Source organism: Larus michahellis, chromosome 1 (assembly GCF_964199755.1).
Source record: "Larus michahellis chromosome 1, bLarMic1.1, whole genome shotgun sequence".
In the NCBI taxonomy this organism is placed as follows: Eukaryota; Metazoa; Chordata; class Aves; order Charadriiformes; family Laridae; genus Larus; species Larus michahellis.
In genome coordinates this window covers 65,617,539-65,631,254 of record NC_133896.1, presented here as the reverse complement: position 1 = coordinate 65,631,254, position 13,716 = coordinate 65,617,539, and the positions used below count along the sequence as shown (strand labels likewise).

The 13,716-nt window shown below is 36.0% G+C and overlaps 1 protein-coding gene across 9 annotated transcripts in view; it reads left to right on the top strand.

Moving 5' to 3' along the window:
- FGD4 (FYVE, RhoGEF and PH domain containing 4) overlaps positions 1 to 8,556 on the top strand; it is a 111,194-nt gene extending 102,638 nt beyond the window's left edge. For all 9 annotated transcript variants that reach the window (XM_074582989.1, XM_074582998.1, XM_074583035.1 and 6 more), the window contains 6 exons: positions 2,327 to 2,357; positions 2,531 to 2,626; positions 3,032 to 3,157; positions 5,372 to 5,512; positions 7,181 to 7,321; positions 7,505 to 8,556. In XM_074582989.1, coding sequence (XP_074439090.1) covers positions 2,327 to 2,357; positions 2,531 to 2,626; positions 3,032 to 3,157; positions 5,372 to 5,512; positions 7,181 to 7,321; positions 7,505 to 7,762 — 793 coding nt within the window. In that variant the 3' untranslated portion in view covers positions 7,763 to 8,556. The remainder of the gene's footprint in view (positions 1 to 2,326; positions 2,358 to 2,530; positions 2,627 to 3,031; positions 3,158 to 5,371; positions 5,513 to 7,180; positions 7,322 to 7,504) is intronic.
- Positions 8,557 to 13,716: the final 5,160 nt, after the last annotated feature.

The following is a 13,716-nucleotide window of genomic DNA, read 5'->3' as shown; positions in this document are numbered from 1 at the left end:
GCTTGCCTCCATTCCTCAGGCCTGTTTCCAGTCTATTTGTTTTCCTCCGGTCCCAGGTATCAACCTCACCCTGACCCTGGAAGGCAAGTTCTCCTTTTAGTTCTTGGGTCCTTTTCCTCCAATTGCACTCTTCTGACTGATACTTTTCTGCTTTCCTTTATTAGTCCTTGTATCCTCCTCTTGCTGGGTTACCTTCTCATTGCGGCTTTTTGCATTGCCTAAACTAAACCTTCCCTGTCTAGACTGCCCCACTACAGACAAAGTCGCGTGCTCCACCTCTCCTTTTGGACCTGTTTAAAGATCCTATTCTTAGCAGTCAGGTTTCATTGCAGAGAGGCGAGGATTAAATAAGCAGGAGGATGTCTTTGGTGGATATAGTTCTGTGTTGACTCCATGTATTTGGGGACAAACCATAGCTTGCTAGCAAATGAGCTTGCAAGCTACTTTCCTTTATGTTAAATAAAAAAAAAAAGAGTTACAGCAGTGAATACAAAAAGATAACAGCATATAGAAATTTATCTACACTATTGTTTAATTTGAAATTAAATATATACTTTGAAAAATGACAGGAAAGAGCTTTCCACTAAGGTCTGCAAGACTTCTGGGGCACATTTTTGACTATCAGTTACATCTACTATAAATTGCTGTATGATTTCTTGCTAAGTATTTGGCAAGTTGTTATGCCATATACCCATTTCAGTAGTGAAAGATGGCATCTGGCTGTATCATTTGTAAAGTATGCTTTAGTTGGAAGAAAAATGATACAACAAAGTAAGTTTATTTTGTTAACTTTCCTGTATTACCAATAATTGCAAGTTTGTTGCATTAGTTTATTTTAGGTGTGAGAAGAACACGTTTTTATGTTTTGTTTTGTTTTATGAACATTTTTAGAATGCATTCAGTCTGTACAAAATTGTGAAGGAATAAGTACCAAATGAGATCTTACTCAGTTATATTACAACAATTTCGATTAATGCATGGGTATTGTGTGTGCTCTACACCTTAATGTCCTTAATTCATGAGCTTGTATTAACAGTGTTGTAATGTTTAGTTTACCCTTGAGGTTTTCTTTACTAGGAGGCTTCTATTTATTTTTCAGAATACTATTTGAGTGTGTTTTCAATCACTGTTTTCAAACAGCTGGTAGATTATTTTTTTAGAGGTTGCTGGTGTGGCATGACATTTAACAGCTCAGCTTTCGCTTTTTAATGTAAGAAGGTAGGGGGAATTGTTTTGGCTGTTCACACAGGTTTCTCCTGCCTTGTATGTAGATGATACGTGGGAAGGAGAAACACTTGTTTAGGATTCTGCTTGCCTAAAAGTTTTACTAATATTGCAAAACAACATGTGAGGAGCCATTTTTATTGGGATGCTGTAAAAGCTCTCTTTCACATCCTTCGGAGCAATGCATAGGAAAATAAAATTTTGCATGGCTGATAGTGCATGGCTACACAAGGGTTTTTTTCCATATCATTATCCAAGGAGGAGGCCACTTTTGAAGAGCCAGATATACTGTGGTTTCTGACATAAAGTTTGCAGATAAACTGTTCATTACTGACACTAGCCAGTAGTTTCTAATAGTACTATTACTTGTGATATACGATGCTTTTCCCAAAGATTTGAGTGTCAAAGTCCTGCTGATATATTTTAAGGGCAAAGCTGTTGTACAAGATCAGAGTTGAATATGATTCCTCTCTCATCTCTGTCTAGTCTGTATATCTCATCTGTGCTTACTTTTAAGTCATCTGTATCTGCTGTAATACATAAAAGGGAAATTTCTGCTGTTTGGTTTATAATATGAAAACGCATTTTCCCTTCTGTTTAATTGGATACTCTTCTTGTCACCGTAGACAAGTTTAAACAGCAACAACAAAAAAGCGTTAAGGAAATTACTTTTGTTGGGGAAGGAGGAAGATTTAAGAGATACACAGGAAAAATGTGTGCTATGTTAATGTATGTGAACTTAGTAGTGCATGAAATGAGAGAAGAAAAACCCACCTACACCTGTCCTCAAAAAAAAAAAAAAGAAAGAAAAAAGAAAAACGTCTAACAATGCAAATACAACCACCACTTTTAAACGCATTTACGTTTGTCTTTCAACTTGAAATCACTGCTTAGGGGTTGCAAACTTGTGAAACCTGAAGTTATGCTTTTGTTTTCTGTTTTGCTTTGTTTTTCTTTTAAGTTGGACAGTTGACAATTAGTGTTGTTTAAATTTAAATTCATGAGAGTTACTTCAGAAGCTTGGCTTTTGCAAGAAGTTGTTGATAGTAACATAACGTTTCCTGATCTAGTTTTGGACTAATGTGTCAAATATTTCTTTTAGTTCTGAACAAGATAAGGAAGAATGGATAAAGGTAAATTCATCTACATTCTTTATTTTCTAAATACTTTTTCACTGAAGCAATCAAAAAAGTTATATCCATGTTTTCTGGCTGTAGCTTCCCTCTGCTAATCAATAACTGGTCAGAATGCAGAGAGTCTGTTTTAAATGTAAGATGTTTAAGGAATTTCTCCACTGTTTCCTTAGGCGCTTCAGAATACTATAGAAGCTTTTCAGCAGAGAAATGAAACTTTCAGAAACGCTATTGCTAAAGAATATGAAGATGCACCTGTTGAGGTTTCTGTAAGTTGCTGTTATTCCTTTGTAACCTCCTTAGTAGCCATTTTGTTCTTCAATAACGGGAAAAAGTTTGGCAGAAACTTTGTTTTCAAGCTCATCATTCTTGTAGCAGAGGAATTACGAAGTAGTCATCTTGATGGTAATTGTTTTTCTTCGTAATGCCAAATCTTATAAACAAGCCTCTTTTTTTTCTTGAAGTACATGACAGAGTACCCTTTCAGTGATGCATAATGATTTTTGACTGCTTTCTTTGTTATTTCTTGTCTAGATTTCAAAATGCATCTCGAGCTGTGTTTTGCCATTTCCTTTCCAGAGGAAGCGAATAATTATTTTCTCTATTTAAAGTACTGCACAACTTTTTATACTGCCTTTTTTTATTCTCCCATCCTCCTTCTGTCCCCCCTTCAGAACGCTGAGCTTGGGAAGAGAGCACCCAGGTGGATACGAGACAACGAAGTAACCATGTGCATGAAATGCAAGGAACCCTTCAATGCACTGACAAGGAGAAGGCACCACTGCCGAGCGTGTGGACATGTAAGTGCAAACCCCTCGCTGCTGTAGCTGGTGAGCAGGCTTGGCAATGGGTCTAAGCACCTACTTGACTGCTGATGGCTGCTTGTTACGCTGCAGAGTTTGTTGCTGTGCTTGTGGCTGAAAGGAGAGGCTGTGTGTAGCATACCACAAAGGATCCTCTGTCTGCTTTAGCTGGCATGGTAAATTTGGAAGTAATTTGGAGCAGTGGAAGATGCGTGTTTGTGTAAAATGTCCCAAGCCCCTGGCCATGCTATACTGTTACTTCTGAGTGGCCTCCACTGATCTCAACAGTTGAAAGACCATATTAAACTGGCATAAGCCAACATTATCCCTGGCAGCACTGGCTGCCTCCTCTTCCCATTCCGCTGCCTCCTCTCCCCTCTTCACTAGAAGATCACAAAGCCCTGCAGTTTTTCATTGGGTTAAGGTGGAGCTGTTCCCAGCTGGGTTCGGTGTGTAACTGTGTGGACATGTGCGAAGCCTTCCAGTACCTAAAGGGGGCCTACAGGAAAGATGGCGAGGGACTCTTTATCAGGGAGTGGAGCGATAGGATGAGGGGTAATGATTTTAAACTGAAAGAGGGGAGATTTAGATTAGATATCAGGAAGAAATTATTTACTGTGAGGCACTGGAACAGGTTGCCCAGGGAAGTTGTGGATGCCCCATCCCTGGGAGTGTTCAAGGCCAGGCTGGATGGGGCTTTGAGCAGCCTGGTCTAGTGGGAGGTGTCCCTGCCCATGGCAGGGGGGTTGGAACTAGATGATCCTTAAGGTCCCTTCCAACCTAAACCATTCTATGAAGCATCAGGGAAGGAGAGAAGGTTAGGACAGGGAGAGAGTATTGCTGCTTTCCATTATGATGGTACAGTACCGTATGCCACTCTAACGCAACCATGAAGTAGTGGTATGACTTGAGAGTTTTCAGAAGTTAGCAAAAGAAGAGGAAACATACTTTCTGTGCTTTTTTTGTGTGCGTGCAATACAGCAGCTATGTCTTTCTCCAGCAGGTGGTAGTGCAAGCTCAGGTTTAATATTTATCTTACAGGTTATCTTTTATGATTTCTTTCTAATGTTTTTATGTGGTTTGAAGGCTTACTGCATTCACAACGCTGCTTCTGTGCTTTGCAGAATACTAGATGCTTTTTCAGAAGCTGTGAATTATTGATTATACAGTCATCATCTGGGTTTTTTTCCAAAGCATTCTGTCTTAAAACTCCTCCATTAATCTTAAGATCACACCCTTCCTTTTTTTTCTCCGCTTTTGTTTAGACTCCTAGCTACTTCCCTCTACTGTAGTTCTATCACACCTCCTTCCACTTGAATTTTAAAACATTTTTCATGGGAATTAATTATGGTCCGTGATAGTTTCTTTCCTGCAGTGACTAATACTTAACTAGTATTCTCCAGAGATACTAGTTGAAGGTAGTGATCTAGATTAGTAATGCAGAGCCTGGTCCACAGTAAAATTTTGTTCAGTCGTTTGAGTGGTTCAAGTCCACTTGTCTACCTGTCTTTCTTGAAATAACTACACTCACACTTTCTATGCAGGGCATTTCTTTCCCCTGAAATAACATTTCTGTAGAAAAATATTTCTAATGAAAGAACTTCTCTCAGATCTTCTTGCATTTCAGTTTTCTCTATATATTTTGTGAAAAGACAAAAGAAAGTCTGACATTGGCTTATGTATTCTGTGTACTCATTAACAGATTCTGAAACTGTAAATTTAATATTTCTTAGGTTAAAAAAGTAACCATTTCTGATTTTATTAATTTTTTTAATCATTTAAAGTGCATCTCAGTTGTACATTTCTGAGGCTATGTAGAAAACAAAATGATAAGTGTAACTTTTCAGGTTAGCATCTCAAGAAACTGGAAGATTTTTATGCTGCAGCACAGTCTGTGCTATATTCCAGTTTTATTCCTAACTTTAACCTATAGATATAATTGAAAGCCTAGAGTGATTTTATACAATGTATAAAGTTCCCACCAGGTAAATAGTACAAAGCACTTCTAGTTAAGAAGCAGTGGCACAAATTTGGAAAAATCATTATTTTCAATTAAGTTACTGTTGAGTAACATCATAAAGCAATTATCTTCTATATAATTAAACAAAATATTCCTAATTAGATAGAACATTAATTTGAAATTAAAATCTGTTTCCATAAATTTTTATAAATACTTAAATTTTATGTTTTCTTATGTTTTTTGTTTCTAAGGTGGTTTGCTGGAAATGTTCTGATTATAAGGCACATCTCGAATATGATGGCAATAAATTGAACAAAGTCTGTAAGGACTGCTATCACGTTATAATTGGTTGTACAGACAGTGAAGAAAAGAAGAAGAAAGGCATCTTGGAGGTACGTCACTTAAAAATACTATATGTGCATAGTTGCAAACAGTGTTTGGCTCATCAGTAAGTGAAAAACGGTAGTATTCTTGCAGGGCTGTCTTCTGTTTGAGAAATAAAAAGTATGTGGACTAAATTCATCCCATCCAATAGATTTTGGTTTTCACCATTCATCTTTTACAGTACTGCTTTGTTTCTTACAACCCTTTTTAAAGGGGGAACTAGGAACCTTAGCTTGTTTGCTTCTTTCCAGTTACATCAGCTAATGTGACAAAACATTACCTTTCCTTATAAATGTTCAGTTTTCTTCTTCTCCACTTAAGCTGTTGTAGCAACAAAACCCACTTATTACTACAATGGTTCTTGAAAACATATACCCAAACTGAAAGAACTGGGGATGGAGGAGAGGGGAATGGGGGAGAATTTTGCTATCCAGAGTCTGAATAGTTAGATACCGTTTTGATCAGCGTATACAATGTACCTTTAAGTCATCGAGTTGCTCGCAGATTTTGACATCTAAAAGTTCAAGGTCTCAATCAGACAACAAGGACTTACGCTTTTTTTATGATCATGGGAAGAATTAGGCATCTTACAGTTGCAATTAACCTTCGCATTTCTTAAATCCGTCATTATAGGCCCTTTTAAAATACCTAACGTATGTTAGAGAAATATCATCTGAACTTTGTCAAGACATATATTTGTTGTCAGATGTAGTACAGAAGGATTGACCCTCGAGCTAAATACCAACAGAAAAAGAAGGCAAAAATAAGATACAGATTGTAATTCCATATATATATAGTTCCTAATCCACGTTGGCTTGACTACGCCTGACTCTGCACTCTCTTACATGAGAAAGAGTAAGGAGCACAGGACTCCACTAGTTTACCTTATAGTCAAAAGAGTACTGTTTCATGGCATGATGGCTTTTTTAAGGTAGCTGAAGGAGCTATAGAGTGTCTTAGAAATGTCCGTCTACATGCTGGATCTCATGACAATGGAGTTGTTGGTACCATGTCGCAGCATCCAGACAGCATCACTGCTGGGGGAGGAAAAAAAAATGGATGCAAGGAAATATTAACACATAAAATCATTTTGTGTTCTTTCTGTTCTTCTCAGGATCACTATTTAAGACAAGTAGCATGTCACTCTGTCTTCAGATTTTAAGGAATTCACCTAATCTTTTCTCTAGGATTAGTGCTTGCATTCTTATGTTATTCTTAGAAATATGTTTGCATCTGGTCCTGTCATAATATTTTGTCTGCCAAAATAGAGTAGTTGTCATATTGGATAGTTAGTAGCACTTGCATGCCTAACATGATGTTATCTTAGAAATAAGACATTATTGTAGATACTAAGTTACAGAGAAAGGCTAGTCGTAGTGGCAAAATGAGATTTAGAGTGATGTAGTAGTGTATAATCCAAAATTACTGATGAAAGGAGAAACAGATTACACATGTGATGAGGGAGTAGTACACATTGTGATTGTATGTATGCATTACATAAATATTCTCCATAAATCCAGTCCCTAACTAACTTCGGTATTTACTCAAGCTGTTTTGCAGATGATACCTAAGATTTGATATGGATGGTGATATATTTCATCTTTTCTGTTCTGTGTGTTTTTAGTCTTTATTTAAGAAAGTTTATTTTCCTTTTTATGCTTTATACTGTCTCCTAGATTGAATCTGCAGAAGTCTCTGGAAATAGTGTCATATGTAGCTTTCTTCAGTACATGGAAAAATCAAAGCCTTGGCAGAAAGCGTGGTGTGTTATACCGAAACAGGAAGCTCTTGTGCTGTACATGTATGGTGCTCCCCAGGTATGTACACAGAACCTGGAAAAGATTTTAGGAATTATTGTCACTGACATCTGAGGAAGAGAGGTCAAAATAGCTCAGGAATGGAGGAAAGACCCAAGTGTTTTTACCAACCTGTATAGTAAACGAGAGGTAGTGGGCAGATTAGTTGTCCGTTTTTAATCAAGAACAACTTCTCCTTCTTAGGATGTTAAAGCTCTGGCTACAATTCCACTTCTGGGCTATGCAGTAGATGACACTCCAAGAAGTGCTGACCTCCCGCACAGCTTCAAACTGACCCAGTCCAAGTCTGTGCACAGCTTTGCTGCGGACAATGAGGAACTAAAACAGAAATGGCTAAAAGTTATCCATTTAGCTGTCAAAGGTGAGACGCCAGAATGTGAAAATGAACTGCAAGTGAATTCAGAAGAGCAACCTGAATCTTCTAAAACATCTGAATGCTGAAGCTCAAGAATATGTGGTATTTTTAAAAGATTTCAGTTGAGTTTGTGGTTAACCTTTGTGTTAGCCTTCCTTTGCTCAATCAATTAAAAAAAAAAAAAAGAAAGAAAAAAAGAAAGAAACTTCTTACTACCATACACATCTTAGCACTTTATGTTTGGGAAAAATTCTGGTCTTTTTAGGGATCTTTTTCTTATATTTATGTTCTGTCAATAAAAGTGATGTACAGGTCCATTTCAGAGACTTTTTAAAAAATGTGAATGCTATTAAAAATACTTACTAACTTTACTGTACTACTACTTTGTTGTGATGCAAATTTTTTTGAAAATCCAGTTGCTCTTTGGTTAATGTTTGCTACTTTCATTATGAATGCAAATATTGAAGCTTCCTACTTACATGTTAGGATTTGCAGCAGGATAAAAGATATACCTCCACATTGCCAAAATAGATCTGTAGTTAAATATGCAGGGACAGTTTGGTTTAATGTATGTAGTTTATAGATTGAATTCCACAGATCTGTATATATGTTGTATTCACTTGTCTCTTTTTAATTAATGCAAATTGCTTTCACAGGTATATTGGCTTTTAAAGTTTCAGTATATCAAGGAAACAATCTAATGATTTTTCAATCTAGAAATGAATACCTAAAATACGAGAAAACAATATATAATATATGTACATATTAAAAATGTACAATACTTGATTTTTGCTTTGGTTTCATGATACTGGGTTCCTATTAGTGAATAATTTATTTAAAAAGCATGTTTTCTATTTGAAATTAAACACAGTCCTAAATTAACAAATACTGTTCAGTGATTTGTTTTAATAGCTGACATTTAATGATCTTGATATTTTTATGCATTAAAAAATAGCAGTAATGTAAGTGGCATGCAATGGACAAATAAGTTCCAGTTGTGTTTAAAAGAGCAGTCGCTTTTATTCAGTGTCCTACCACTGTCATCTAAGAGTGCAGTAGTTCGTTACTAAAATGCAGTATGTGGTTTGGAAAAGCAACAGATTCTAGTAACCTTCGGGGAACATGTATTTTTGCTATTATGATTATTGGAACAAAGGAGCATTTTGAACTTAAGTCTTTCAATTTTTGCAGAAGATGAGATAACTGTAATACTTATTTATGACAACAGTCTTCAAGGATTATTGCTGTAAAGTGGAGCCTGCTTTATACAAATTTAGCATGAGGTCTGAGCCTGCAAATCTCAAGTTGCATTAACTGCCATTATTTGCATTCTGCTTGTAGGAATAAGGACGCGTTGGCTTTACAACAAGTATTAAGTCCCTTACGAACTTTTATATTCCTATTAGGGTTTTTATACATAGAGGCAAATGACCTCCCTAAAATTTTTACTGTAACATGCTTGGATGAAATACAACAAATTCAGGTAGTGATTGACTATCAAGTAGACAATTAAAATCATTGCCATCTTTCCTTTTCTGTCCCCTCAAACGAAGGAAAGTATGTAACTTCTACAATCAACTTGTCGTAGGAACAGTCGGGAGTCTTACTTCTCAATGTCACTGCACTCTGTATTTTAAACCACATCAAGCTGAAGAGCTGAGGTTCAAGTCCAGTTTTGTTACTAACAGGGGGGCAGATCTAAATTCTCGCTTTTTTATAATGAGATTTCCAGACAAAGTATTCACTGAACTCCCACTTTGCTCTTTTTTGCAACACTGTAGGGAAAAAAAAATAGTTATTTAGCATTTAACAAAGGATTGTTAAAGTAACCTCTGTTTTTAATGTCAAGTGTGCATTGAGTACACAGTGTCTAGCATTCTTTGGCCATGCAGCTTAATGTTAGTGGGCTGGATTTTGCTCTTACCTGCACAAATCCAAAATTTACCATGGCCTTTAGACCTCAAAGCTTTAATCTAGTGCTAGGAATTATCAGGACATGGCATTGTAGAGTACTAACTCTATAACTGACTTTGTGCCTGTCAGTTCTGAATTATTCCTTGGGTGCTCCACGTGTCCAGATTATTCAGCATGTAACCCCAGTATTACTTTTATCTGATGTGCAAGCTCTTCTGTAATTCTTTAAGAGTTTTTTAAGTTATTTCTACTGTCAGCTGTATTTATCTTTATTTATGGGCAGCGTAAGCCCATTTTGATTCACATTGGTGAGCGCTATCAAATCTTCTCCTGGGTCTCCCTAGCTAGCACGTGCCGTCTTGTGTATATCTTGGCAAGGGATGGGGGAACATTCAGGTAAGCAAGAAGAACTCTCCATGGCTAACTTTCTTTGGTCATCTCCTGAAAGTGGGTATCTTCTGAAAGAGTCTCAAGTGCAACTGCGGCATCTGGAGGGTTGTCTTACCGCATCCTCGTGTGTAAAAAACATTGTTTCCCATGTTTAAGTTGTTGAGTGTAAGGGGAGAAGTTGCCTTAAGGGCGTCCCCAGATAAGATGGAGTAAGCTATTCTGAAAGTAATATGATGGTATGACTGTAATCATGTAGGATATTCTGTTTTCTAAGCTCCTGCAAACTTACTTCTGAGCCAAGTAGGAAGACCTATTCGAGCTAAATGATTAAGGAAATGATTAGAAGCAGTAATTTCTGTGCTGCCTTATTGTTACAGTGGTATTGAGCATCTGACGCTGCTTGAATGATTTCAGCATCTCCCAGAGGAAGCCCTGCATTTGGGCACAAACAATTTGAAATGAAGTTAGCATTGGGAGTTATTTATTTGGATGTTAACCTCGCGTTTGCTCTCAGCCATTAAAGTTTATATAGTGCAGGATATTTCATTTACCCTAGTGAAACCTATTTCATGTTCTCATTATCAATTGCTTGGTTGGAATTGTTCTTTTTCTGAGTCAGAATGCCTCGGCACTCAAATGTATGGTTCTGTGTGTATTTTGTAGGAGAAGTATGTACCACTAATATTAAAGGCGATCAGAAGATGGAGAAGTTTCTGCTAGATTTAACCGCCCTGTTTTACTCTATTCTCTACAGGCAAGCCCCCCTTACAACATCCAGAACTTTAAATTGTAAATTTTGACCACAGAGGAACAAATTCAAAGTAGTAACTGCTGCGGCTTAAGTACCATGACGAAAGCAGCCAAATTAAAACTATCATTCTAACAAGGTATAGGCTGTTCCCATTCCAGCTGTTGGATTCTTTTAAAAAAAAAAAAAAAAAAAAAAGGCATGACAAATATTAGCATAAAGCTGTGTGTGTAAGGAATAAACTATAACTGAGCGTTCATTCATAATACATGAATGTATGTGAATGGCTCTGCTCAATTATTTAAGCTTTGCGATTCTTGTGTTCAAGAAATGCTTCTTTCTCACTTTAAAAGTGATCAGTCTTCTGTGCAGTTTAAAGCAGATCAAATGTTATTTTGTGCGGTTTTATCTGTGTTCAACCAGAACAAGGGCTTAATTTTATCTTTAATATGTTTGGAACATATTAATATATTTTTCAAAACGACTTAATATTTTTCCCCTATCATGGAAAAATAGTGTATCGTGACATCTGCGTGTCTGCACTGTTCTTCCAGATCCACTAAAAATTGTTTCCTGGTCTCGGGTACTCCTGCTTGGTTGAAGACCTGCTGTAAAACCTATAGCATCTAGTACTTTCAGATCCCTTTACACTGAGTAGGTTTGTTTATTCCAAAATGTATATAATTTTTATGTGCAAAATAGATATAGAGAATACAAAACATTCTCTTCTATTTGGAGTAGAATATTAAGCCACTTTAAATGCATGTAATATATAGTGGCACCTCTTTATGCAAAACCATCTCAAAGTGCTTTATAAATCTCCTCAAAGGTTCTAAATCCTTTTCATAGAAAAAAGGATTTTTATTCTTCATATTTTTAAACTATGGATGAAGCCAAGGCACTGATTAAATGTAGAATAAATACACTACCACCTAAGAAAATTTTAGATGAGGTTATAGAAGTATACTCTAAAGAGTTCCAAGTAGAGTCACGAGGAAAGAAAAAAGTATATATAAAAATAAGTAGGAAAGATGGGGAAACACTTGGCAGGTTCTTTGGGTTTTGTTGTTGTTTTTTTCAAAATACATCACCACAGAGCTAGTATAAAAACTGGTCAGCTTTTAATTTCAAGACAAGATTAAATAAAATGAACAGAGGATAGTGGTTCCTTATACTGAAGGAAAGGCTTTCAGGAAAGAAATAAACATTCCATGTAGAAATAATTCTAAGCAATAAAAAAGGAGGTTTCTCCACGTAAATATATTTAGCGATCTTTAGCTGGTATAGACTAGCAGAGACCTGCTTGAGCTATTATGCCTTCAGTGATTTAAATTCATGTAAAATCTGCCTTACATTATATAAAAACACTTGTGGAAAATCAAGATTTCACCAGTTTGAGAGCTGCTGCCTTACTGTGTCTCATGTGGAATCACAGCGCTCAGTTGAACTGCAGGTGGGTTTCAGTTGGAGGTAACTGATGTAGGGGTGGATGTAAACAGCTGGAAATACATATCCAAAAATAAATTATTGGAGAAGAGAAATAATTTTGTGGCAGAAGTGACTCTCCTTAAGATAAATCCATTGGTGAAAGGGGCATTGTTCTTAGTCTGTGGTGTACTGTTATTTGAAATCTGAAATGAAATATATGGAGTTATGGTTTTTTTTCTTCAGTCTGTGGCCCTGCTGGTATCAGGAATTTATCTAGCTGGTTCTGACCCAGGGGACTGTAGTGAAGTGTGTTCCTTGGATAGGAGTTTTAATCTGCTAGTCAAGATTGTTTCCTAAATCCTTTTCCTTTAACAGAACAGAACATTAATTTAATGATTGTATATGTGTGTATGTATACACATATGCATATGTATGTGTGAATATATGTATATATGTGTATTTATATATTTGAGACTTATTCAGATGACCTGTTTTCAAGCAGTATTTTACAATCAAAAAATACACTGTGCTGCATTCAAACTATAATGTATATTGACTGTGTTGAGTACACTTTTCAGAAGAAAAAATCGAGAAGTAGATCTAATTTTGTGGCATGTTTACTATTTCAGCCTAATTTTAAAATAAAATAAAATCAGACACAGTAAATTCAGTAAGACATTCAATCTGCTTCCTTTAAAACCTCATGATTAAATTTCTTCCTAGACTCAACAATGGCATTTTGCTTTCACCCCTTCCTCTTCTTAGCACAATTGAATGTTGAAGGTGATTTTTTTTTTTAAAAAATTATTATTTTTTTTTCTTTACTAAAATCTTCAAGCAGATTTCTTTGAATAAAACATGCTTTCAGCCATGGCATAATACCAACCTGCTTCAGTTTATATTCATCCTTGTAGATGCATTAACTATTTATGGTGAAAACATTCAGAAAAGAGGGAACTGTCAAAGCATTTTTGCGCGTATGTGCCCTAGTATTTTTACCCACAGGGAACCTTTTGCAATAGAACTATTGGGGTTTTTTTCTACTAGCATGTTCTCTATTCTTCAGCTCTCAAGGCAGATTAGTACGTTAATTTTAGTGGAGCCTGGATTGGCTGTGGAGTTTGACAACATAATTATAGGCCATTCACTGCAATTCCCCTTCATTATGAAAACATTTCTGGTTTTAATTGAGAAAACGCCTTTTTTTTTTTTTTTTTTTTTTGTAAAAATACTGATATTTGGAAGAGGTGTAAATTTGTTCTGGTTTTGCAATAAAGTGAAAAATATTAAAAAGGTGAAATATAAATGCCATTATAAGTTGTGCAAATGTAAGTGGTCATTTTTACGGTCAAGAAATATATGAATGTAAAAAATCTGCAGATATTGTATATATGTCCTGTAATATATGTATATTTGGTCATAAGGTGGGTGGAGAATTGTAAAAATTAAGCACTTTAATTCCTGTTGAGTACTTAAAAGAAATTTGTATCCTGTAAAATAAAAGCATCGTTAAATAAGCATTGCTGGTTGACTTGTGTTTTTTTGGTCTGCCTACTGTTT